Source organism: Ooceraea biroi, chromosome 6 (genome assembly GCF_003672135.1).
Source record: "Ooceraea biroi isolate clonal line C1 chromosome 6, Obir_v5.4, whole genome shotgun sequence".
NCBI lineage: Eukaryota > Metazoa > Arthropoda > Insecta > Hymenoptera > Formicidae > Ooceraea > Ooceraea biroi.
Window position 1 is genome coordinate 4571508 of NC_039511.1, and position 25442 is coordinate 4596949.

A 25442-nucleotide genomic window follows, 5' to 3' on the forward strand; every position below is an offset into this window, starting at 1 on the left:
TCTATATAATATTTTTGTATAATAATATATTTTTAATAATATTTTTGTTCAGTATAAATGTTTGTCTAGTAAACTGTTGCTTTATCTTTTAAGTCAAAGTTAATTTTAGCATAGCTTTAGTTTACTTACTCTTTTCTTTTCATGATAATTATCGTGGCATTATCTTTGCTAAATTAAAAAAAGTATGTGGTTTACTAGTTTTTAAAGATTTATAGCATCCTTTATAACATGATGTTTCATTTTTCACATAATACACGTATACGGAAAATAATGTCATTTGCAAATTGTCGCCTTTTTCGCTTTTGACAAACATGCGCTACAATATAATCCAGATGGAGGAGCCAACAAGGGCAAGAACGGATTTACAACAACACTGATTAAATTCTGCTCCCCGGAGTTCGTGTAACGACTCCGAAACGACGAACAGTAGCGGCAAACACGTCCCCGTCGTTCCTATTTGTCGTTCATGAAACAGACTTTACAGAAATGATAACGAACACGTCGCGCTAATGAAACATCGTTTTCATCGCGAAGACGCGAGATCTCGAATATCGAGAACAGACAAATCACCCCGGAGATATCCGGTAAGCGAGGAACCGCACGCGCGCGCAAGAGAGAAAGAGAGAAAGAGAAGAAACCCACTGCATTCTCCCTGCAGCGGCGTGGAAAAAGCGAGAATGCAAAGTAACGACAATATTTCATTCCCGCTTCTGCTTTTTGTCCGTGCAAGAAACACGGCGATAACGAATGCGCAACCTGTATCGCTAGAATCCCCGATGAGACGGACGCGAGAAAGGATAACAGCAACGTGTTCGAAATAAATTCGTCGTCGACGACGAGGGAAATTGTCCTGTGATCCAGGATATCGGCTTGCTCCCACGATCAGCTGGAATCCCTACTTTTAATTGATGGATGAATGATCTTGGTCGCGAACGTAGCTTCGTAGCGATCTCAAATCAGGCAGTCCGGACTCTTCATCTCAGCTGGATGACTCTGTCATCTCTGAGATGATCATCACCGGAACAACCGGTGACCGCATCAGCGCAGCATCCGGGACCATGCTCGCTCCATCTCTGCCTCCGTACTCCGGTACAACGCGCTCGTCACCAGGACCACGCCCTCGGCGAAGAACCGACGCCGACGCCGTCGTCCCTTCCTCCCCTCTTGAGCGTCCGCTGCCGCTGCCGCTCGCCCTCTCTTTCTCCCTCTCTCTTTATCCGTCCCTCTTCCTCCGCTGGCGACCCCCGCGTCCCACCCGCCGCCTCCTCGCCAGCCAGCCTGACGGCCCCCCAGGATCTCCTCGTCAGAGCGACTCGACTCGTCGTCGACGGAGACTCGCGCGTCGCCCCGCGCCAGTCCGCCACCGACCTCGCGATCGTCCACGTCGTCGTCGTCGTCGTCGTCGTCGCCGCCGTTGTTGTCGCCGTCGTCGTCGCCGTCGCCGTCGCCGTCGCCGCCCGCCGTCGTGTGCTGGTGGTGGTGGTGGTTGGATAAGTGATCAGTGAGCGAGACAAAGAGATAGAGAAATAGATAGAGAAGAGAGCCGGAAACCGCACGCTCGGAGTAAAGCGTCCGCGCACGCAACGCAGTGACAGTCGTTGACTCGGAGAGTGATCAAGGAGGGCAGGTGGTTGATCGATCAATCCAGGAGATCGAGGAGACGCGCGCGCGGTCACGTTGCGCCGCAACCAGGGTGTCTTCGTCCGCGGGGTTGTTGCTTGGATGACACTGAGGTGGTGGTGCGACCGGGCTGTCCTCGCGGTGCGCGGTGCACGCCGCTGATCGGAGAGGAGCCAACGTACTGTTCTCCGAAGACGCCCGGTGTCTGCTGGATCCCAGAGGGACCGAGACTCAAGGGGGTACCGCTCGCGCGGTAGTTTGTCAAACTCGGAAGCAGCCGCGTCACACGGTACGTTACAGCCACCCGGTTGTGTCCACTTGAGTTGGATAGCTGATAGATAATCTACTACAGTCGTGTAAATGTTGTATATTACCGTAGTCGCGGCTTGACAGGGTACAGCTGGAAATGAATAGCGCCGAGCGAGTTGTTGAAGCGTTGTTTGGGCTGATACGACGACAGGAATGGTGCTCGCGTGGCAGTGACGAGATGTCAAACGTGATCAGTCTTCGTAAAGGCCACGGCGAAACTCTCCGAAACTCTCAACGGCGTATGCGGAAAATGTATGTTCCCTTTGAAAGCGCTTCAGGTGCAGCCAGGCTGAAAGACACAACCGAGTTAAGCGAGTTGAGCACGCAGTCGTCGCAGTCGTCCGAGGCGACCAGTTCTTCTTCTCAGTTTCTCGTTTATTTTTCAGAGAATCACATTAAAAGTTTTGTTATGTAATTGCTTCCCTGTAGGAATCTCTGGGGTAAAAGATCATTATGAGTTACGCGTCGAGATTGAGATTTCAAGCGATGTCGGAGGAAACCTTGATTGCGAGAAAACATCCAGCGACAGTAGTAACAGGATTTTCTAGAAGAAAGTATAGAGAAGGCATTCTCACATTTCGGAAATGGGGCGATGATGGTATCACCGTGTTTCATCATTGGCAATCCATATTGCCGTATGACACGTCCAACTTCCTCGTCGAAATTGAGATGAACATCTTCATTTCTCTTCAGCCCCTTATTTTTCTCGCTTCCTTGTATATTGTCGCTCACGCTGGAAAAGACGAATCTCCGACGAGCTCGCAGCGTTGTAAACTCTACATAATTTATTACGCAGAACATAATTTATTACGTTCGCATTTTCCTCAGGTTGATGAGCAGCATATATGCGGGATACTCTCGCGTTGTTTTCGATGATGTAACTGCGAGAATCCGCGCGACGACGACGAGACGGCGACTCGGAAAAGCGTGATACTCGGCATGGCGCCGAGCGGGATTTCAGTGCTCACATATAGGACACGTTTCTGCAAGGGAAGCCACCGTGAAATCTTCTAATTAAAGTTGCCGCGTAGTTAAGAGAGACGACATGAAAGAGTGAAGCCGACGTCGACTCCTCGCAGTAACGAGTACTCAAGTAGTAACAGACCGCGCTCAGAGAATGGTCAGACATCGGATCACGGCGAGATTGAGATTCAGAACTGACTGATTAGCACTAACTAAACCTCGTCTCGTCATTTGTATCGCGAGCAAAATTATGATTTAGGGGAGTAATTACAGTTGGTTAACCGAGCGCGCTCGCAGTGTAATTAATTCTTTCAGGCTCAATTATACTGAAGATCTTGATTAACTTTCATCTGCGGTTCTAGTTTCTGCATTAAATTACTTTTAACTGAAATATAATGTAAATAAAACAGAAAAATACATAATTATCTTTTTTAATAGAATTTTAAATATACGTTGTTTGATTTTAGGTACGATTTATGTTTGACTTTATATTTCTGATTATTTATATCTTTATCTAATTTTTCACGTACGCGTGCGGAAATGGTTATTATTTGTGCGTCAAAAACTGGTTTGCGAAAGTTAAAAATTCAATAAATATTTTATCAATTTTTCGTCCGCGCTAAAAATTATAAATTTTATCAGAATTCTCGAAGCAGGGGTGAAATGTATGTTCCATCATTCTTCTCTTTGTATATATATCATGAGTGCTGAAAATGATACTCGCCGAAATTATAACGCTCCCGAACGCTGGCACGTGTAGCAAAGATCTCTTGCACTGATGTTTATTGAGCCAGGTCGAGATATCTTACCAAACTTCATACAATTTGAACCTAATTTTTCGAAGACAATTAAACAGTCTTATGCAAAGTGAGACAACCCGAGAAACAGAGGTTTTGAGCAATCGAGTTAAAAATACAGAACTATCAAGCTCTCGCTACCTATATAATTAATCTCTTTTGCAGTATCATGTAAATTAACGTATTTCCGAGTAACATCATTCACAATTCTGCGAAGAGTAATCATCTAATGAAAACATAATTAAATTACAATTTCCGATAGATATTTAGTAGCATGTTAACGATCGATCCAATGCAAATTTTTGTAATGCGTCCAATGCATACCTTTGCACGATGTATTATCATAATATGCAATTTGAAAGTTCCAGAAAATAATTCTTTAAAAAGATATTGTTTTCGGAGCAAGATAGATTTGCTCGCAATATCGATACACGCAGGAAAGTGCAGCGTTTCATTTTTGTACCCTCGGGAAATATCATCTCACCGAAATCTCGACATCAATTTCGAACGTTGACGGGCGTAAAAGTGCAACGGCACCGTTGCATCGGCGCTACTGCATGTCATCAGCATGCGAATTGTTGGTCAAGAGAACTCACGATACCGCGCACAGATCTACTTATTTTCCATGCATCAAAATTCGCGCAGTTTTTCGCGATCGGCAATTTTCCGATAAATATGAAATTGACATTTCGTCAGGAACAGTTCGACAGTTCGAACAGTCGAATCGGTGATTATTTGTCGTCGAGAAAGAAATGTTCTCAAGCAATCACGATAAGCTGGAAGCGTGTAACTGGACCAGAGAGAATTTGCATTTTAATGGGCTCTCTATTCCGGAACTGCAATTTGAAATTAACTATTACTTTCGCCGGTAGGAAAAGGTTCGACTTCTCAAACTCGTCACGTAATTTAGAGCCCGCGGAAAATACACGGGCCTTTATATACGTTGTACAAGGCGCGCGTACATGATCTAAGTGCCGCAAGTGCGCAGTTTGTGAAAATAACGACGAGTGGCTCGTGCACGGAAAACTCGAAAACACCGCTCGCGGCTGGACCTCGTTGAGTCGGCAGTATTTCCGGCTGATGTAACACGTGAAACTCGTAATTTACTCCCTGATTCTATATTTCACATGGTCGAATTACGGACTCGCATCATGTCACGTGAAATTACGATATGTAATTATAGGTGCAATAAAGCATCAGACGTGCGTGAACTTACCGAAGTTTCTGTTTGCGCTCTTCAAGCTTGAACACTTTAATTTTCCGCGTGGAAAATTCTCCGAAGACAAACTCGTTCGGATCGGCTTTAGAAGTCAGCGATTCGGGGTGTTCAAGGCAGAGGAGATCTGGACAATGGGTCTCACTTAAGTGTTTGCGGCGCGATGGGCGGCAAGTGTCGCGTCGATGCTAACTTGGCCGCAAATCCTTCATTCGGTGTGTTTGAGTGAGTAATTTCCAAGCCATCTCATCCTGTGCCTGTAAAAGAGACAGTCAAATCGAATAAATTCATTTCGTTTTGCGCCAGATATTTATACAGGCAGACGAATGTTACTTAATTTCCCCGCTAGCGAGGTGATGATCAGGCGTAATCATAGTCGCGTCGCGAATTATCAAGCCCAATGGAGCGTCGACGATTAGCAGCTTCGGGCGATCGAACGTCCGAGGGGTTTATCCTGACGATAAGTGAGTGTCTGGCAATTGGCGAGTATGTTTATTGGGGGAAGAAATTCCCCGTCGTAAATTTATCGTCTTATTTACCCGCATCAGCGGCTATGTTTGTCGGCGAGTATCGAATGCGAGCTTCGATGTACGGAAAGAAATGGTTCAGATATATGGGCGAGCAGATCGAGTAGGATGAGGGGGTGCGTTCGATGTATCTCCCGATTTGCCGCGCAGGGAGCGAATTCCTTCTGACAGCGGCGAGAGGAGGAGATGCAGCAGTCGCTCGGTTAAAAATGCCAGTTATATTTGCGCGCCTTTATTTATGCTCGCCTTATATCTTCGCGCATTTTCGGATTTATCGTCGGCTTCTGTTCCGCGAGGGAAGCTGATACACGTACGCTCGAGACATTAATTCGGCGTCCATTCTTATCTCGTCTCTCCCCTCGCGCATCGCGAATTATTTTCGTCGAAATTCCATGCTGATTCACGCGCGATTTAAATTATCAGCCCGACAGATTCGGGAGATTCGCGTACGAATTCTGTACGCGATTTATACGCTGCATCTTGCGCGAGGAAACGCCGCGGTAACAGGATTCAAACATCGCTGTTCTATCAGTCATCACGAGTTTTTAATAGAAAAACTGATTGTAACGCGGCATATCGAGATGATTAATCGGGATTCTATTATATAATCCTCGTCGCAATTCTTATCCGCTCCAGTGAACGCCTTATTCAATAATAATTATCGCAGTAACACGAGCAGAATAATGATGATCGCGTATTACAACGATATCGCATAATTAATAAACGAGGTATCAAATTGTTCGCTATCCGTGTCCGGTAGCGCATTATATTGCGTAATATATGCAAATTTTCAAAGTAGCGCAATTCATGGCGCAACGCGTTGTTCACAATCACTGAATAAAATAAACAATTAAGACCAATTTATGGAAAATAATTGTATCTTTAGAAATTATTATTTTTATGAATCTCTCTTTTATTTTACTTATTCGAATACGAAATAATATTCGAAACGCACTGTTCATGAAGGGAATGCTCGTGTCTCGGGGGAAATACGGACGCGCTTCGAAAATTACGGATATTACGAATGAAGATATGACCGAGGCATTACGAATTCCGGATGATAATCGATTATGTACTCGCACGCGCTTCTACAAGCATATAAATCCGGCGAGTACTCAGCGACGACGGGCATTAAGAGCGGCCAACCTGAGAGGGCTCTAACTCTCTGGCTTAAGCGTTTACGCGGTTATTGTTCCGTGATAAATTGCCGAGGTATGCGTGGCATGCATCTCGTGTGGACTCCCGTACGGCAATCCGTTTTGTTAATTAGCGCGTGAAAACGATTTGCCAGAATTTACGGGACTTCCGCGGTGTCCGGAGCACGTGTCGCGCCGCGTTTTCTCGGATTTAGACGCGCGCACGCGATGCTTCCTCCTTATCCGATTGTATTTCAAAAGATAAATCATTTGAGTCCCACAATGGTGACAACAGAACTGCAATTAATATCAACATTGCGTATTCCATGAATTTTCATGGGCAAATATTTTTAAAATATTCGTAAACGCGCAGCTGTGCAGAATTTTCGTAATTGATCCACGCAAACGTCCCTAAAATAAAATAAGAGTACTTCGACCACCCATGTTTTGACGATGAATCTCATTTCGCATTTACGTAAAGTTGAAAATAAATTTCTTTTTCACCAAAAATGGAAAACTGGTCGCGTTTAGTCACGGTAAATGGCGTTTGACGTTAAATAAAGGGGAGAATAAGGCCGCGGTTCTTCGCGGTGGCAGAGGACCGCGATTGCTGTCGAGTCGAGTACGCTCATCGACTTTCATATGAAAGTAACGTCCTCGTATGATGGAGATGCACGTAAGAACGTGTGCATCGAAACAGCCGACTTCAACCTCGGAGCTAGCTAGCTCGTGCTTGCTAGCACAAATCTCGAGCGCTCTTCAGTCCGAGGCCTCTTTCGGATTCACTATGCCTCTCATTAAAATATAAATGACCACTTGGAAATTCAACACCTGCTCTCGAAAGCAAATTTGCTAGTATAAAATTTGCTTTTAACGTCGAATAAACGGTACACAAAGTGGTAGACGAATGGATGCAATTTTGGTGAGCGATATATGCTGCGTGATTTATGGATTTCAACTAGTAGATACGGAGGATTGTGGATTGACATTCCCAATAGATTAGCTGGTTACATATTGACCGAACTGTTGTCTACGTATTTTACACCGTGATCTGCACTGTCGAAATTCACTGGTCCACTGACACATCCCGATCAAACGTTTCCAAACTACTGGATTAGTGCTGAAAATACAAATGTTACAAAGCGTAGAAATAAATTTGTGTATCATGCTGATCTCTTTGTCGGATAAAGTTTTTACGAGTTGCAATATGCGAGCGGATTTCAATAGAACTTTTGCCGAATTTAATTGCACGCCAGAATAAACTTCCTCTGAAAAATATTGAATTTTAATTTCGGCTAACAGAAATGCTTTTTTCACCTTGATCATGACACGTGAACGTCAATAGAAATAAATAAATGATTTCCGTCGCCGTGTGGAGAGTTGACGGGGAGCCAAACATCTGGGTTTTGTTTGCTGCGCTTCATATTGATTCTGGAATCACACTGCAGTTCGGTAATATTAGAATATTATGAAAAAATTGCGCTATGGAAACCGATATAACTTTGTCCTCAATTTCTCAGTGATCTTTCGGAAAAAACATAAACGCGACCGCTAAAATTATTTTAATCATTAGAAATTCAATTAACATTAAATAATCGTTAACAGGATTCTGAAGAAAATTGAATAGAATATCATTGAAGTTTTTATATATATTAATTTAAAAAAACATATATCTCTATTTTTTCTTGCCAAGTGTTATCGAACAAATTGTGAGATACTTTCACAATGTTGCAAGCTAAATCGTTTATCTGAATTTTTCCCAAGAATTTTTCTCAGCGATATGTATTATTAACGCATATAGGATACATGCCTCGCTTGCAAAAATAACGAAGCGGACGCGTTGCAGAATGCGAAACTGAAATGGAAGCGTTATCGCGATCGTTATAGGTTTCCTTTGTGGAATGGAACAGATAACATTGCATCAGCATGTTCCATAGGTTTGCATCTAGTGGAATGGCGATAACAACCTCAAGCAAGAATTCAGAAGCCGATAGAGTGGTCAATAACCGACCTTCGAAAGAAGCAAGGGCTGAGACCGACTGCTTATACAATGTTTAAAAATATCCGCGAACGCAGATGCCCACGCGGAACCTTGAGAACTTTCTTCATGAGGTTAAGAGGTTCTTTTCATTATCTACGAATATTCATCGCAAACATCGTGAACTATTTCCAGACGAATCCCTGTGTTCACCGCCGTTCATAATGCATTTATTCATAATGCCGTTAGAACACAAAATCTCTTTCGTGCGCCTCTGGCGCGGCTCACGTGACAATTTTCGTCTTCTCATGATTCTAATCTGAGAACGCATCTATTTTTAACTTTCCCTATGCTATAAATAATTATCCTTGCAACGTCTCTAATATAGAACTAAAAAGAAGAATGTTGTGGATTACTTGCAGCAAAAGGATAATAAGAAGAGAGAAAGAGAAATAGTAATAAATAGACAAAAGTATATGTAAATTAATGAAAATTAAAATCTCTTTCTCTTTCTCTCATTATTGATATTTCGTTACTTTAAGTAAAAATCAAAGGTCAAGTGATATTAAAATTTCAAAATACAAAGGATCTATCCTATTAGAATCAAATCGCGTAATTGACATGGAAAAGCAATTAATTTCAGCCGAGTGCTTCATCGATTCTTTTGCCAAGCCTATTGATATGCACGAGAAAATTGATTCGTCTACTCGATCTGCACGAATAATATTGTTCCCGTGCACGGCTTCCCATATTTTAATATTTTTCTACACGACCAAGACAGCCCTCAACATAAAGTGCTCTGTTGTCCACGAAAATTTTAATTTGATTCTAATAGAATAGATATTTTATATTTTGAAATTTTAATATCGCTTGATCTTTGATTTTTACTTAAATATCAATAACGAAATATCAATAACGAGAGAGAGAGAGAGATTTTAATTTTCATTAATTTATTTGCATATACTTTTGTATATTTAGTACTATTTCAAAAAGCAGCAATCGTATTTTCTTTTGCAACTTACGTAAACGTGGCGTAAAAAAAGAGGAATATCACTTGAAACTGTCAACATAGTGCATTCATGATTCGCCTTAAAATTATTTGCGGCAGAACGATAATCAATAGCGAACTACTTTTTATCAGAAACAAGCAATCGTAGAGCCACGAAAATTTTACCGAAACACATCCCCGAATGTAAAGAAGCGAAACGCAAATAGGAATAATTATAATTCTCGTCTGAGCACGAAATAAAACTGATTTTCATTTAAATTTACAAAGAAAACGTCGCCGTTGATCGAGAAGACTTGCGAAATGCACTCACGAAAATAAGTTAGCATACAAATTAGCACTAAAGTTAGAATTGCTCCGAAATCTGTATATACAGATTTAAGAAAAGTACAAAGTAAAGCTACAAAGTAAAGTTCTTTCTGATAAAACAAGATCTGTGCTTGAAATTAATGTATAGCAGATATATTGCAGAAAATTCTATTGAATCAACTGAATGAATTGGAGCATACGTATATACGATTCATTTAAATATAAAGATATCTTGGCACGGTGAATGAAGTACGCAAAAAATTAATTAACCCACTTTGTATTTTCCGGATTTGTCCACCAAGTCTTTTTTCCTTTAAAGTAATGCACGCGACGACGCAGTATGCTGCATAGATGAATAATTCATCAGACCAAAAAGTTACATCGTGAGACACTGAATTAAATTTAATTAATGTGTGAATATACAGCTAACACCGTAATAAAACGGTAAATTATGGGACTACGCGCGAATATGGAGAAATTAATTTTCTGCGAGATTGCGTAACGTCCGGCCTGCGCGATTGCGAAAGTCGATGGCGATTCGTTAAACGTGTGACGGTTGTGCCAGCGAAAAGTGTCTTCGTCGGTGTTTTGCGAGTATTTTTGCACCCATTCCCCCGACCAGCCGTCAGACGGTAAAATAAAGTCGAAGATTCCTAAAGAAGAGAGCGGCTCCGTGGGCAGGAACAATATATATATCGGCGAGAGGATATAAAAGACGGGCGGTTTTCTCCCCTTTTCTACGCCTGTCCCTACGAAACGGCTTGTCTGGTATTAAGCACTTTTTGGGACCGAATTTATGTCTTGCTGCTGTAAACGTGGGGCGAGCGCGATTGAACACATCCATTCTATCTCCGGCTATTTATTCTATTATCGCGCATGTGGATGTTCTGAATTCTGATCGCGAGATTATTTAAACGCCGACGTAGTGCGCGTACATTTACGGCGAGTAAAAATCATTTAATTAAATTGGCATTAGCAGTCATTAACGATTCCCATTAATGCACATGACCAATTTCTAGATTATGCCTCGATGGAATGTGCCGCCAGCTTTTTACGCCCGGCCAAGCGTAACCGTTCAATTATTAATTCAATTAACTGCGGGCGTGGCCGAAATGCGGATACAAAGAAATAAATTACTGTCCAGTCTTGGCTCATTGAGCAACCAAAGCAGTCCATTATATCGTAATGTGTCATAACCCTTAGCTACAGACGGCAGTAAATTAATTATAATTGATATATTTATTAATGACTATGATTATGATTATAATGATTAATACAACACTATCCCTCTAACGATATCATCGAACATTGAGCAATGCTCTCAATTCGATTTCCCTGGCAAATTCCTTGCGATAAACTAGGAAACTCCTGCAGAACTGAACCGGCCTGACTCGGTAAACGTTAAATGATATTAAACAATGTGCAAAAGAAGTTTATTAACTTATTACGTCGCACCGATAAATATAGGCCTCAGAGAGGAAACGTAGGAAAACACGAGGCGATCTTCTGCGTCACATTGCCAGCTGGCTGTACCGGCCGTCTCTATTCTCTGCCACGTCGCGTGCAACGATCATAGTCAATCAGAAGGCGACAGCCTCTGCCTGTTTTAGACGCTCGCCACGGCTCGCCACGACTGTGCAATTTCGCTCGAGGAAAGGCAAATTTGCTGGAGAAGTGATTAAGAATAATAAGTCTGCTCATATTTACGAGACGTCCGTCAGATGTTTAATTACGTCTTTGCGAGCATCTTTAATAAGTTACCAGTGTCACTAGAGTTTCTCAGGAAATGCAAGAACCTCTTCTCGGTAACACAATCATTCGCTTCAACGAGCATCTTGTAGGTCTCTTAGTATGCACCAAGATGCGATGAATCGTAGCGAGGGCGGCGTTAATCCTTCAGAGGGCCAGCAGGCCGTCGTGTATGACACGAGCAGCGTCGACTGACGATGCTTAACGTTGGGCTCTTGGGCATACAAGCAACGTTCGGATGTAAATATTGAAGGAGGATTAAAATTCGATATCTTTTCCCGATGTTTGCCTTCCTCCTTCGCGAAAGTGATGACAAACACGGATATTAGATATCGTTGCCCAGAGAAATTCGCAGAATAGTCCAGATTGAATGTATATATTATATTCTTTACTCAATTATGCTATATATGGGAATATTTTTATAATATCTGGGATATATCTTATCCTTCATAGGGACCATCTTATTCCTCATAGAATTTATTCCCTCTGTACGAAGCTACGTATATAGCCAAGAGTCACCGTAAAGTATTCTCTCTGAGCGAGTCTCGCGACTCATCCCTTCCAGATGTCCCTTCCGGATACTGTTTCTACATACGCGAGGCAGATTGTACTTATCTTAATTAATTTCGCCTTTCTCTTTGACGATTTTGCAGAAGCATGTCATCGCTACGAACGCAGTCGACCGGCGGCGGTGTTCTCGGTTTGAGCAGCATCGGTTCTGATTGCACGGGCGCCGCCTCGACCGCTGCCGGTTCCCACTCGCATTCCCACTCGCACAGGAAACATCATCATCATCACAGAAGCAGAAGTGCGCCCCGAGCACCGGAGAAACCGCCCAGGAAGCGTCACTTAAATCCCGGACAGAGCCTCGCCTGCATTCCCAGCCAGATCAAGTTGTCGATGCTGAACAGCGGTCTCATCTCTTTCGGTGAGTTGACTGGATTCCGCCTTCTTAATGAATTACTCCGGCCTGCCCGTTATTGCGCTTTGCTCTAATCTCGGATGATACTAATTATGAAAAGACGATCTTGCGGATATCTAAAAAGAGATACTGGCTTCCTAAAAGAGAAGAGTTCCGTTTCTCTTTATTATCTGCGCTTCGCATATTCGCGCGCAGATTATATCGATTGAACTTGTATGGCGGATGAAGAACGAATTATAAAATAATGAACGCGCTGACAAATAATTCGCGCGTTACTACGATATTACCTTATATATTTATTCTTTCGACTCCGATCATCGTAAATGTGCTGCAGCGTAACGAAGCGATACCGGGCGGATCGGATTATTGCGCTGAAATCGAACGGAATGCATTATTTCCGTAAATACAGGAACACTGTATGACTGCGCGCTTGTTAAATTCCGCGAATTTCCGCATCAGCATCGTAAATGCATTTTCCATTACGTCGAAATAAATTTTATGCATTCAGGCCAGCGATTCTGAAGGCTTCACTTAACGACTGCGCAATTGACACTCGGTGAAGAACATCAAGCGCATAATTCGATGAAGCTGAACGCTCTCCCGAGGCGTATCAGGAGCTTTTAGCATCCTGGTTGGCTACCTCTTCACCGGCATATCACTTTACAAAATTTTTCCGCCCAATGGTTTTGCGTCTCGAACAAAAACCGCCTCGACTTTTTCTCTGGATCATCCGATTGACAGCTGGCGAACGCGTGCATTGCTCGAAACATTTCAATTTTTTTAAGCTTCCTGTTTCTTTCTTTTCCGAGCTTCAACTGCTGTTTTCATGAGCCTCGGAAATTGAAGTGCTCCCATGGTGTTCCGTTCTTATGGTTCTCCGATTGCGAAGGCTCTGCTTTAGGCTCCTGAGTACAACCTGAGAGAGAAGGCGTTCTAAATATTCTCGGAACTCTTGGGGCTCTCGAGAGTTGTACCGAAACTTAGGGCAGTTTTCGAGAGGCTGAAAAGACGTTTCGAAAATTCCCGTGTCCCTCGAGACTTCGGCGAGCTGTAAAACACCTCGTGACACGCGAGTTTTACGCGTGATACTTCGGAAGAGACCGCCGGTCAGAAGATATATGAACTCGCGCTGCAATTCCGAAATGCCCGAGAATGCCAAGCGCTCGAAGAACGCTCGGCAATATCGGCGGAAGTGTCGGAGTTTACGGCGGCACCTTTGCGGAAAATGTTTCCCGGCGATACATTAACGTCTCATTGGATTCTAACGCGCGCCGCGATTTTTTCGCCGACATGCGGTGAATCTCTCGCTGTCGATCTGAATAGCAAATCGCCCGTCATTAGCAAGTCAATACGCGATCTCTGGTGATCCTGACGGCTCGCATCACACGTTACCTCTTGATCCCGTAACGGAAGCGAGATACCGAGGTATCGATAGTTTTGAATTCCGTAACAGGAGTGTGGAACGCAGCATCCGGCTGCTGAAGCCTTCTGAAGCGAATGGAGTGCGAATAATTCGATACATCGTCGAAGAATTCGTTGGAATAACATGATGGCTAATTCATCAAAGGCGAGCCGAAATAACGGCAATATAAATATTCGCGATTCCATTTCGGTTGATGCAATTTCGCGAACATAACATGACGACTAATGAATCGCTAGATGTTTCGCAAGCTCTGCACATTAATTCTGATCTGCAAAAAGCGATGAGACGCGTTAGAGTCGACATTGTTATAACGATATCAACGGGATTGTTTATGGTGAGGAGGCGTAATTAGTGCAAACCGTTATATCCGTTAACACTGTCTTTGCAGGCCGAATTATCGTATGACGATGCGATCGCTCGGCGTTGAGAATTTCATCCAGAACGAGCTCGCGATGCTGTTTACCTTCAGATGTAGCCACACGAATTACGTATCCACTTTGACACTTGCCATCGTCACGCAAGAAACCAATTAACGCGAACGTTCCTTCACCCGCGATGGCAGGTAGCACTTTAACGGGTCATTAAAACTCGGCCGTGCTTAGACACGTAATATTACAACGGAGTATCGTCGCGGGAAATAAAGCCGCTGTAAGCCCGCGTTCCCCGGATCATTTATTCTCCTCGCTTTTATTGTGGAGACTTAAGCGCGTTTCTTCTCTTTCTTCCGTTTTTTTTTCAATAGGCAAACATTTCCCCGTGTCGATGCGCGCGAATAGCGTTGTCATTTTATCCGAAGCGGCGTATCCGGCTGGACAGTGCGGCCGAGACACGTTAATCACATTGCCTGTTTGACACACACACAATGATACTGCCAGTTACACGATTCTCCATTATATCACGCGTCTTGTACACTCTTTTTTTCACTTCCACATATGGGATGTCCTGCGAGAATGTCGCCTTCTTAGGGGAAATGGTTTGGGCAGTAAAATGAAATGAAAAGGATCCTATAAACGTCGTTTCTTCTGTGCTGGATAGACGTAGACCGAGACAGTCAATGTTGTCATCTGGGGCGACTATAGTTTCTCGTATCAGAAGATGTCGAGATGCATCTCATACAGTTTTGAGAAGATCGTAAGAGAAACGGAGTAAATCTCTCGTATCGTCTTTATTTTCAGAGAACGCCTTGAGCGTTATAAATGGCTTCATGCATTTTTACAGCGTTGTAATGAAAACTTCCACGATAAACCGGGCGAAAATGTTGAAACCGTACGACACGTGTAGGACATTCCATTTTATATCGTAAGGGGGACGGATATCTCTGATAAATTCGAGCGCGTCCGTGGTGCACGCGACAGCGTATTAATCTTCCGCGATATTCAGTCGAAGAGAGCACCGCATCACGTGCGCTCGCTACCTCTGTAAACTATAATGAAATCTTTGCAATAATCCCCGTTACTTTCATTTTTTTCCAACCTCGTGAACGAGGGAAACAGTCCCAACAGTAATAAATATTTTGTCAAAGCATGTCTTGCGACAAGGCCGCCAATGCCGACACAAAAACGAGAGATACTTTAGCTAACGATTTTATTTTCCAGCTTTTATTTACCGGCTTTATTTCGCAGGGCCTGCTGAAACGGCTGATTTTGACTCGCGAATTATTCATGCAGGAAAGAAACGGGGATGCAGTCGGTGCACGCGGTGCGCTGGTATTTTTAAGCTGGCGCGTGTGAGACACACCAACTGCATAACGCCTGGTCCACGTCGTTGCAGTGATGCTGCTGTCACACGACGAACAAAGTTAGTTGATCTTGACACAAATGCGAGCGGCCCACTGCCACGAGCGTTGTCCCTTATGTCGTCGTGGTCGTCGTCGTCGTCGACGGTGGCGAGCCTCTTTCGCAACGAAAATAAAGCGATGCTTTTCCGAGCTGACTCATCCGACCTACGTCCGTGAACCGGATACGAGGTGCAAGCATGAGGACTGTCACGTTGCATTACGACGACGATGCTGGAATTTGTCGGAGCACTCCAGCCTCTTAGTCGTAACAAACGTCCGGCGTGTTGTTTCACGATTCACGGACGGATCGCCTTTCCGGACGAAATCTTTCAGGGACGCTTGCTTGCAAGGTTTTACGACAACTGTTAAATCAATCTGAGATCAATCTACGGTATCTTTTTGTTTCTCTTTTTTTGCTGAAATGCTGCGCGTACATACAAACAAAAACAAAAAAATAAATAATTTGTGGAAAAAGTTCTATGCAGATTTATAACTAACTAGGAAATGGCAGTCTTGGTTCTTGGCAAGCTATATTTTGAATTATGTCGGCATTGAAAGATAATACGCCGTCAAACAATCCTGCAGTTCCGATGCAAACAGCGCGAGCAAACTCAATCTAACGTGATTACGGATATCGAGTCCGCTGCATAATCAAGTGGAAACGCGCATTATACGGCCAAACGATATCCTGTAGGTAATACAAAGCAAGCGGTGCGTGCGATAACTGCCACCGGAGTTTTATTTGAGCATCCATTTAACGGAAGTTTACCGGAATGAATACCCGGTCCCCGAATATCTGGAATATTCAAAAAATAAATATGCATAATGTAACCCGTTTTTCATGGCGAAATATGTATACGCCCACAAACATCCATCTATTAACGACAGAATAAGAAGACGTGGATAACAAACTCTCTTCTAAAATAATAATTCCAGAAGTGGAATTTGAGGAATATACGAGATATTTTATAGAAGCATAAAACACGACTCTGAACCCAACACGTACGAAATTTTAAGGATCGTTAAATTCTTTCAATTATCTATGTCAAAAGGGCGAGCGATATCACTCTAGTTGTATCTAACTGGAAATTCACGTGTTGCATCTGTTTTTTTTCATTCTCTCTCTCTCTTCTTTTTCCCTGAAAATTGAATTTAAAACTTCCTTTTTGTATAATTCTCGGTAAGCCGGCGTTTACGCTCGAGAATTCCCAGACTCGCCAGGCGCAAGGTGCGTGCATTCGCGCCGACGCGTTCGTTACCTCGTAAGATCGATGGATTCTCTTTGCAAATTGGTAATTCCGGCGAAAGCGCGATTGGATGTCCAGCCGATCGATGGCAGCGGCCGCGCGTCAAAATGAGTCGTCCGGCGAAAATAACTCGGTGGTATCCGGCGCACGGTATCCCGGAGTTTTGCGGAACGTATTTAGGACGAGTTCGAGATAAAACGAAGATATTTCGCGGCGGTGCGCGGCTTCAAGAGCGCTTTATAAATAAACTGCAGCCGCTTAAGGTTGCCGCTCGCGTTTCCCGCAGCATCCCCTGAGACACACAACGATTACTTTGCGCGAGCACGTAGCACACGCATCGACGAGCTCTCGCACGCAATTATCCCAACACGGCCAGTAATAACCTTTTGTACTTCGCCGCTCGCGTTAAAAACAAGCGTTACGGTAAAGCTGGATTTTACAGGCGCCTCCGTGAATGCTGGGGTGCGAAACATGAAAAATACGACGCTGTTCACAGCTCGTACGCGACACAAGAAGGGCGGCCTTGCGTCGTGTCTCCTCTCCTCAGAATTGCGTGCGATCGTTAAGTTTGCGGTCGCAAGGGCCTTTATATCTACCGCCCGCGGTATCTCGTGTTTTATTCGTGCCACCTGTTATCCGCGAACCGCCCTACCGACCAGAAACCGGGAAAGAGTCGCGCGTTCTCGGCATTCCCGGCGCGCTCGTAAACGCGGAATTTCCGAGAGGAGGCATACGGTGTGTCGGAGGTATCGGCGTGCCGGTCGGCGTTAAATGCGAACTTGTCCTGGCGCCAAGTAAAGCCAATTGCTGCATAATACCGGATGCCCGAGCCGGTCGTTACCGACGTAATGGCAACGCACGACGACGTTGCATCGGCGACACGCCCTCGCAGATTGTCACGACGTGACAATTAAGGCGCGAAGCTTATTTGCATCGTCTGCAAATGCGACGAGCGCCGCGCAGATCGATCCAACGCCCGGATATTCTTTCTTCTATTCCAATTCTTCGGAATATTCTCTCGATACTTTCGTCGATCTTTTGCGAATCTGGATAATTATGTTACTCTTTCACGCGTCTTCTCCATACATACGTGATACTATTTTCGAAAGCAATATTTGAATTAACATTTAATTGATAACATCTAAATAATAATATTTTCTTCTCGCGTCATTATGTCCATTGGGGACTAATTTATTACTTTGCCGTGGAAATGAGCCGCGAGGGATGAGAAACGTTCATTGAACTTCCGTGGCGGGCGATGAAGATCGCGAGATCTGGCACAACCGGTGGCTGTGCACTGTGCGTGCGTCTGCCACGAGCTCCTGAGAATTTTCCTGCCGATAATCAATATCCTCTTCGACGAAGGAAACGTCGGATATAAGCCCGAAATATCGTGTCGTATATGTAATATCGAATGAAGACGGGAAGTTGATACCGGGTTCCGTTCGATGATAAGGTATAGACTGTGCGCCGACGTGCGCGAGGAGTTGTCTCGTCGAACTCACGGAAACCGAGGCATCTGTGTTCATTGCCGGTGCTATACCCACACAGCCTGGTTCATTGTACTTGCCAGACTTCAGCAAACGCGATTGCATAGCGACTCTGCAACATGAATATAGACTACGTTCAACAACCCGCGTTCAATGCAACGAACTTTAATAATCGCAATACAAATTTCCAGATAGTCGCCACAGCAATATTGTCATATACATATTGCTTCGTCAGAAAAGTCAAATTGCCGCAGCAACTAGTCGCGCGTGTATAATTGCACAAATATATATATATATATATATATATATATATATCACGTTATATTTATATATTATTAAATAATAGATGTATAAAATAATATTTGTACGTTGTACAAAAAAAATGAAAAATTACCGTAACGACGGTAGCATATCCCTAATAGCAAGCGAGTTAAGCTCGTGTTCGTCGTTATTAACATCATGCACATGCCTAAAGTATATTATAACTGTGTGTCCCCGAAATAATTGATCGAATCATGTGGGCGATCGCGAAGCGTTCGTAGATGCATGCAGGACCTGGTGCACGCAATTTCGATCGACAATTTTAACCACGTCCTTCTCTTTCCCTCTCTCTCTCTCTCTCTCATTGTATACACCCACTCGCTACATGCGATAATAAAGCGTTGATTGCGAAATCAAATTAAATCATACGCATGAGCACAATTCGATCATTTAATCTAGCCGGAAGGTGCTATGAATCCGCGTTATGAAACTCACGCGGCTGCGAATTTATCACGTGACTTTGCGTGTTTCGTTTATACGCGGACTGGATCTGCCCGATTGGCGGGAAATAATTATGAGTAATTCTGTAAACAACAATTTGTAGCAATTAATAATCTCGCGCCGTCACGTAAACAAAAGTTAGAAACTATGCCACGAACATAATAATTACCGTGCTGTTTATGAAAACCGCAAAATGATTGTAACAATTCTGTCATATCAAAATCCTCTCATATCAAAATCATGTTATATTAAATATTATAACGATTTTTTAGTTAAAAATGTATTGCAAGAAAGAGAGAGAGAGAGAGAGATAATATTCGATAATTTGAAATATTTTACGACAAGAAGACAGAATCGCTTCTGTGTATTCGGTTCATAATCGAGTATATTACTCTTTTTCTCAACAATATAGTAAAAAATGAAAGGTGTTTTCGTGATTTATCCGTATATATTCACAATATATATATTCACAATGACCCGATAATTGCTTATAATTGCCGATAGGAAAATCTCACTTTAGGATCAACAACAAAGGGTCGATTAAAAACTCCCTTTATTAAAGGCAAGTGCCTTACCTTGTCTTTTTTACGCGAAAACTGTGGTTCTAAAGCCGACTTTTATCCCTTTTTCTTCTCGCTTGAAGCCGTAGGTGTATCCGCAATCCCCTTCTTCTTATTTTTTTTATCTATTTTCGCCTCTCTTTCTCGCTTGTTCTAACAGGTCTCTCTCTTTTTCTTCGTTCTCTCTTCCTCTCTCCTTCTTGTATATTTCTTGAATACATAAAGTTCTCTTCAAATGAAAATTAAAGGCGGTTTTCCTATTGTGAAACGCACCTTAACAACTTTTCACAACTTTTACGAATCGCTCATAACTTTATAATTTTTGCGGCGAAAGTGCTCATAATTCACAACGGCCCATTATTCCAGTCTCATTTCGATATATCAATTTACGCATTTTCCGCTCGTTAAACTCTTTCTGCCTTTGACCGTGTCAAATATCATGTATCCGTTGAAAAAATACAGTGCTTTTAAGTAGATTTCTAACAGATTTTTGAAGCATTTGTTTAATTCCTCGTACAAATATACAAATGTTCGATTCGTTTCTCGTACACATTTGACACGTTTCATGTCCAAATGGAATCCTGTATTTCTTGTACATTAATCAAACATATTTATTTTTACGTATTGAACAAACATCCATTCGAAATATAGAAAATAGAGGATTGACAAAGTTATAAAATTTGCGAATGTCAGTAGTACATACATCTCATCAAATTTTAATAATAAAATTGAGTCAGATGAAATCAAACGAAAAGTTGGAGTTGATTAGGATTAATTGAACATTAAAATTTTTAAATTATATAATAAGATAATTATATAATTTAACAAAAAATTTAAGAGCACTGTTTAATACTGTACACAAAAGTATCATCGGATTTTCACATCACATTTTCGTAATTTCTATAAATTACTGTTGCATTATATAAATTTACATTGCTTATTGTTCCTGATTTAGAAAGTAGAATCAAGAACAGATAAACCGAAGAAATCCGTCATGGTCGATTGTCACCCGTGAGAACGCCAGGCTCTTGCTAAATCCACATTTACTGACCCGTGCCCTGACCTCAATCTCGGCAAACTCGCAATTTGACCTCTATTTCCAAGCTCGTTTCGATAAGACTCTCGCGAATCTTCGGAAGAGCCTCTCTTGTCACATGTGAAGTGCATAATAATGTCTCTCAGGCACATATCGAGCCGCTTAGTGGCTCCTTCATATATCCTAGTGTCTCCTTAGCGCGACCTCGCCTCCACGCTCGAGTTATGTGAAGAGGTGCTTACGATAAGCATCGCATCTATGCGTAGATTTCATATTCGGGGCGTCTACATACGCGTCTACATTTAAGCCAGATTATGTATTCGACGTTCACACGACGTGGAAAATTCATGCAAAATTCGAAATGAAAAAACAAGATTACGCTGAGCTTATTATTTAGCTGGGTATTCGGTGTAACGAGATTCGCTGTAACGAGTTTAATCATTGACCAGCAACGAGAATACCTGGGAAATCCGTTTTCTTTTTCGCAACGAGTGGACTTAATGGAGTTTCGATGAACGATATTTCCTCGCGTCGCTTATAGGAGTGCGCCTGTCAATTTCTTTTTTTTGTTTTTGTTTTTGGCGCGGTACCTCTCTAGGAACTGTCATTAATCTTTTGTCGTCTCAGATCGCGCACAATACCGTTACTCGAAATAGAACGTATTTCAGCACGAAATGCGGAAAATCCCAGTAGCAAAGCGCAAAGGTTAATCTTGGATTAAAACCCACATCGATTCATCCTACATACATCGTATATACGTCGCAATTAGGTATTATTATCATATTACTGGAATTATCTGGTCAAATGATGGTCAGATAACGATCTACATGCGTTTGCACGAATAAAACAAAAATATCAGAATTTTATCTTCGTTCAGCTCACACTTGTTGACGTAGGTATGATAATTTTAAGCGCGGTAAGCCAATAGCATCCATCAGAGGAGATTCTGAATTGTTACAGAATTCATGGCCTTAATTACTTATTCTCATTCCACCGTAAGTTCCGCCATTACATTTGCTTCCGGCCGTTATTTTCCGGCGCCTGTATACCTCTGATCATATCTTTTTATTGCCGTAGCAAGAAACGAGCGCAGTGGTCCCGTGGAATGAAAAGCGACGTTAGAACTCAGAGTTGCCCGGGGTGCATTAAAAGATCCTTGGAGAAGGGTGTTTCCTTCTTTCCCTATCTCCCTGTCTTTTTCTCGAAGTGTTCCGACCCGAAGAATCACAGAAATTGGCGAAGGTTCAAATTGCGGCAGTGTACGCAAACGCCCTACGGCTCGATGAAAACAGATTACTCCGTGTAGGATCGTGCAACTTAGCGCAGAAGCACGTGTAATCCATATAAATCTGCCAAAATCTGAAGAAAGATTACCTCGACACTGCACAAGATCCTTAAACGCGCGTTGGAAACAATAATGTTACCGGATTTACGGTAATTTATATATACGGGGTAAAGCGCGACACTATTAATTGACGGCGATCCAAAAGCTGGCAAATTCCAACGCCATTTGGCTCGAAATGTTTGGCAACGCTTGGCGAGCATTATTTTGCGAGAGCTTGATTCTTTGTGCAGTTTTCGACCCTCGCTATGCTATTTCTGGCTGGTTACGCGAGGGTTGATGTCTTGCCGCAGACCGGTCAATAAAGACACGACTCGGTAGCAAAGCCTTTGACAATCGCGACTGCCAGGAGAAAACGAAAGCAATTGATCGTTTTCTTTCTCTACTTGCCAAGATTCCGAGGAGTCAATGTAGAATTATAGGCGGCAGGCTGACCAATATTTATCGAGAGAATAATTACTAACTTCGATTACGATATTATAAGTATAAACTTTATTGCAGACATAAAATATTTCACGATATCTCGAAAATATTATCGTATTATTTCATGCCGCAACTTTATCAACAAATGCAAATTGTGTAAAATGACTGTAAAATTGTTATGATATTGTTATAATATTGAATAACAGATATAAATGCGTTCTATAAGCCGTTTGATATTTAGATAATATACTTGATTTATCTTTCTTATTGCCCGATAGCTTAGAATTAATACATTTATGTGCCACTTCATATTGATATTATATTACATCGTATAATATTATTCCGTATTTAAATATTTATAAATTAACTAGTCGCGTGTGTCAAGTCCGATGGCGAAATCGCATACAGAATTGCGTGATACACGTTTGGTGTACAACTTGGACGAGGCTAAATTTAATTCCGAACGTGAATTCCTCAGGTCACTCGCAATGAAACCGCCAGCTAAAAGGTTTACCTCCCTTTTCCATGTCAGCCCTTAAACAATCGACTCCAAGCAGTGGTCACGCGACGGCCAGCAATCTCTATTAGATTAAAAATAGATTGCGATTGATTTCAAGTGTTGCAAGTTCTGCCGGCCATAGAGCGAGCGAGCTGTACTTCGTTCGCTGTCAGATTAGAGGTGCCTGACCCAACGAGGGATCGTACTACTTCCCGCAAGGCATCTACCCTCGGCCAAAACCGTTTTCCATCATTTAGCCCGTACTCCACACGTCAGTCCGCATCGCGATTTCGAATTCTCACGGTAGCACGAACCTAGGCAATGTCGCGGGAAACGAATTCTAGCAAGTTGGTTCTACCTAATTCGATTTCTTTCAAGATTTTTCGCTCAAAGTTTTTGATGTACGCATAGAATCCGTAATATTAGTATACTTACACTGTTCATGTATAAATCTTTGCATGTTTAGCATTTTCTATTGTATTTTTTATATACTTGTACATATTGGATTGTAACAAAAGTTCGTAGCGTCGTTTTAGTAAAATTCCGAGCAATTATTACATATGTGTATAGATATTTATTCATACATAAGGTGCCGGTTTTTCCACTATTATTTGTCATTTTTGCGGTAGCTTTATGATCCCTTTCTTCCAGAACTTTTTCACGCAAGAAAAATTAAATAACGCTATAAACTTTTGTTACAACCCAATACTTTATTCTGCAATATGTAGTATCATTACGCAATCTTTCATCGAGCACGCCTCATGTTGGCTTTTCATTATCGCGTTTCGTTATTACAAAAAAGGACAATGAATATTTAGCGCCGTCGTGAGTGTTGAACGTTGATGTTTTTTGTAAGTTAATGAGCGCGACGGAACGAAAAATGGACGAGAAGTGACCGGATAAATACGCGGACAAAAGAGGAAAAAAGGAAGAGGTACAACGCTAGCATTGTGGCCCCTATGAGATATAAATATGGCAGCTGCTCTCACGAGGAAATTCAACTCGTCTCGTTGCTCTGTCAGCCTGTCATATATCAGCTTCGTTTCAACCTTTATTCGCGAACTCTCCCTCGGGCCATTGAATCGCGTTCTTATTTTCATCTTTTTCAGAAAGAATATGCGTTGGTTGATAATCTTCTTCACGTGAGACATAAAGAGTATGAAACCATGGAAATTGAAATTGAAATTTCTAATTGAAATTATATTTGTCCTGACACATTGTCTTATCTAATTAAATTATAACATTCACATCCGTAAGCATATTACGTAGCACAGAGATGTCAACTTTTAATTAACAAATGCTTCAAGATATTATAATTACGATAAAGTGCTGATAAAATTTACGTTTGCCGTTATATTTGCGCTCCAAAAACCTAGCGGAATAACGAAAGATTAATGTTCTAATTTCGGTTGATTCACGACAAGATCTTTTAAAAAATCGATAAGTTATCGTGCATGGCCAAGAGCTTGGCCGACCCTGACGCAGGTCTCGAGAACTATTTCTGGCCCACTGATACATATCCGAATTTGTATATAGCCGTTGGCGTACGCGTAATATCCGCATGGCTCCGTCCATTGTTTCTTTGCAAAATTTCAGCAATGTAAATTTCGGTGTATAATGTACGTCACAAATGTAACTGACGTTTTAAACAGCGATTGCATTTCCGTATTGAATATTTCTCTTCGCGTCGTCATCGTAGTCTCTTGATATTACTACGAGTTACATAATCAGCCGGTTAGGTAATAAACGACTATTTCGCAATGATCAAAGCAACCAACTGCAAATTGCAAATCGCAGGAAGCGACATCGACAGTGCTCTTGTCTGTACGAACTCTGCTTCCCAGTCATAATTAAATCAATCACCCGTAGCTCCTTCCTTTGCGAGAAATTAATTGCTGCTCGCAGCTCCATGGCCGATCCACGCGCTGAATATAATCGCAATCGAATCAGCTATTGGTAGTCGACTTCCGATGGCGGTTTATCGCGATAAAAATGGGTAATCCGGTCAGATCGAGGGTTCCCACCGGATAGACCTTGCAATTACCTCTCATTTTCGTGCGATCAGGAAAGAGCCAAGAGGAGAGAGAGGGCCAAGAGGCAGGTAAGCACGTTGATTGAACGATAATTGTGTTTGCCTTGTCGCCAGAACCTATATTTTCCGCGTGACCCCCGCGTGCTGCTGATATTATCTCCCGGTGGATGTAAAGTCGTTATTCTTGCGATAACGATTCTTTGGTCGATTCGATTCTAATGGTATCTTCACTGATCGCGATCGAACTACATCAACATATACGGATGCTTTGTTTGTCTTTGGTTACGAACCAAATTACGTGTGATTTCCTATAAGCAGT

The 25442-nt window shown here is 42.4% G+C and overlaps 2 protein-coding genes across 5 annotated transcripts in view; one reads left to right on the forward strand and one right to left on the reverse strand.

Annotated features, from left to right (window-relative positions):
• Positions 1-25442, reverse strand: part of LOC105281802 (spermatogenesis-defective protein 39 homolog) — a 73310-nt gene that overhangs the window by 9810 nt on the left and 38058 nt on the right. For both annotated transcript variants that reach the window (XM_026970053.1, XM_011343304.3), the window contains exon 2: positions 4906-5162. The gene's annotated coding sequence lies outside the window, so the exon portion shown is untranslated. The remainder of the gene's footprint in view (positions 1-4905; positions 5163-25442) is intronic.
• The window catches only part of LOC105281790 (receptor-type tyrosine-protein phosphatase kappa), a 52980-nt gene continuing 28840 nt past the window's right edge, over positions 1303-25442 (forward strand). For 2 of the 3 annotated variants that reach the window (XM_026970051.1, XM_026970052.1), the window contains exons 1-3: positions 1303-1909; positions 2000-2181; positions 12264-12538. In XM_026970051.1, coding sequence (XP_026825852.1) covers positions 2027-2181; positions 12264-12538 — 430 coding nt within the window. In that variant the 5' untranslated portion in view covers positions 1303-1909; positions 2000-2026. The remainder of the gene's footprint in view (positions 1910-1999; positions 2182-12263; positions 12539-25442) is intronic. The other variant, XM_011343278.2, reaches the window with a different exon arrangement.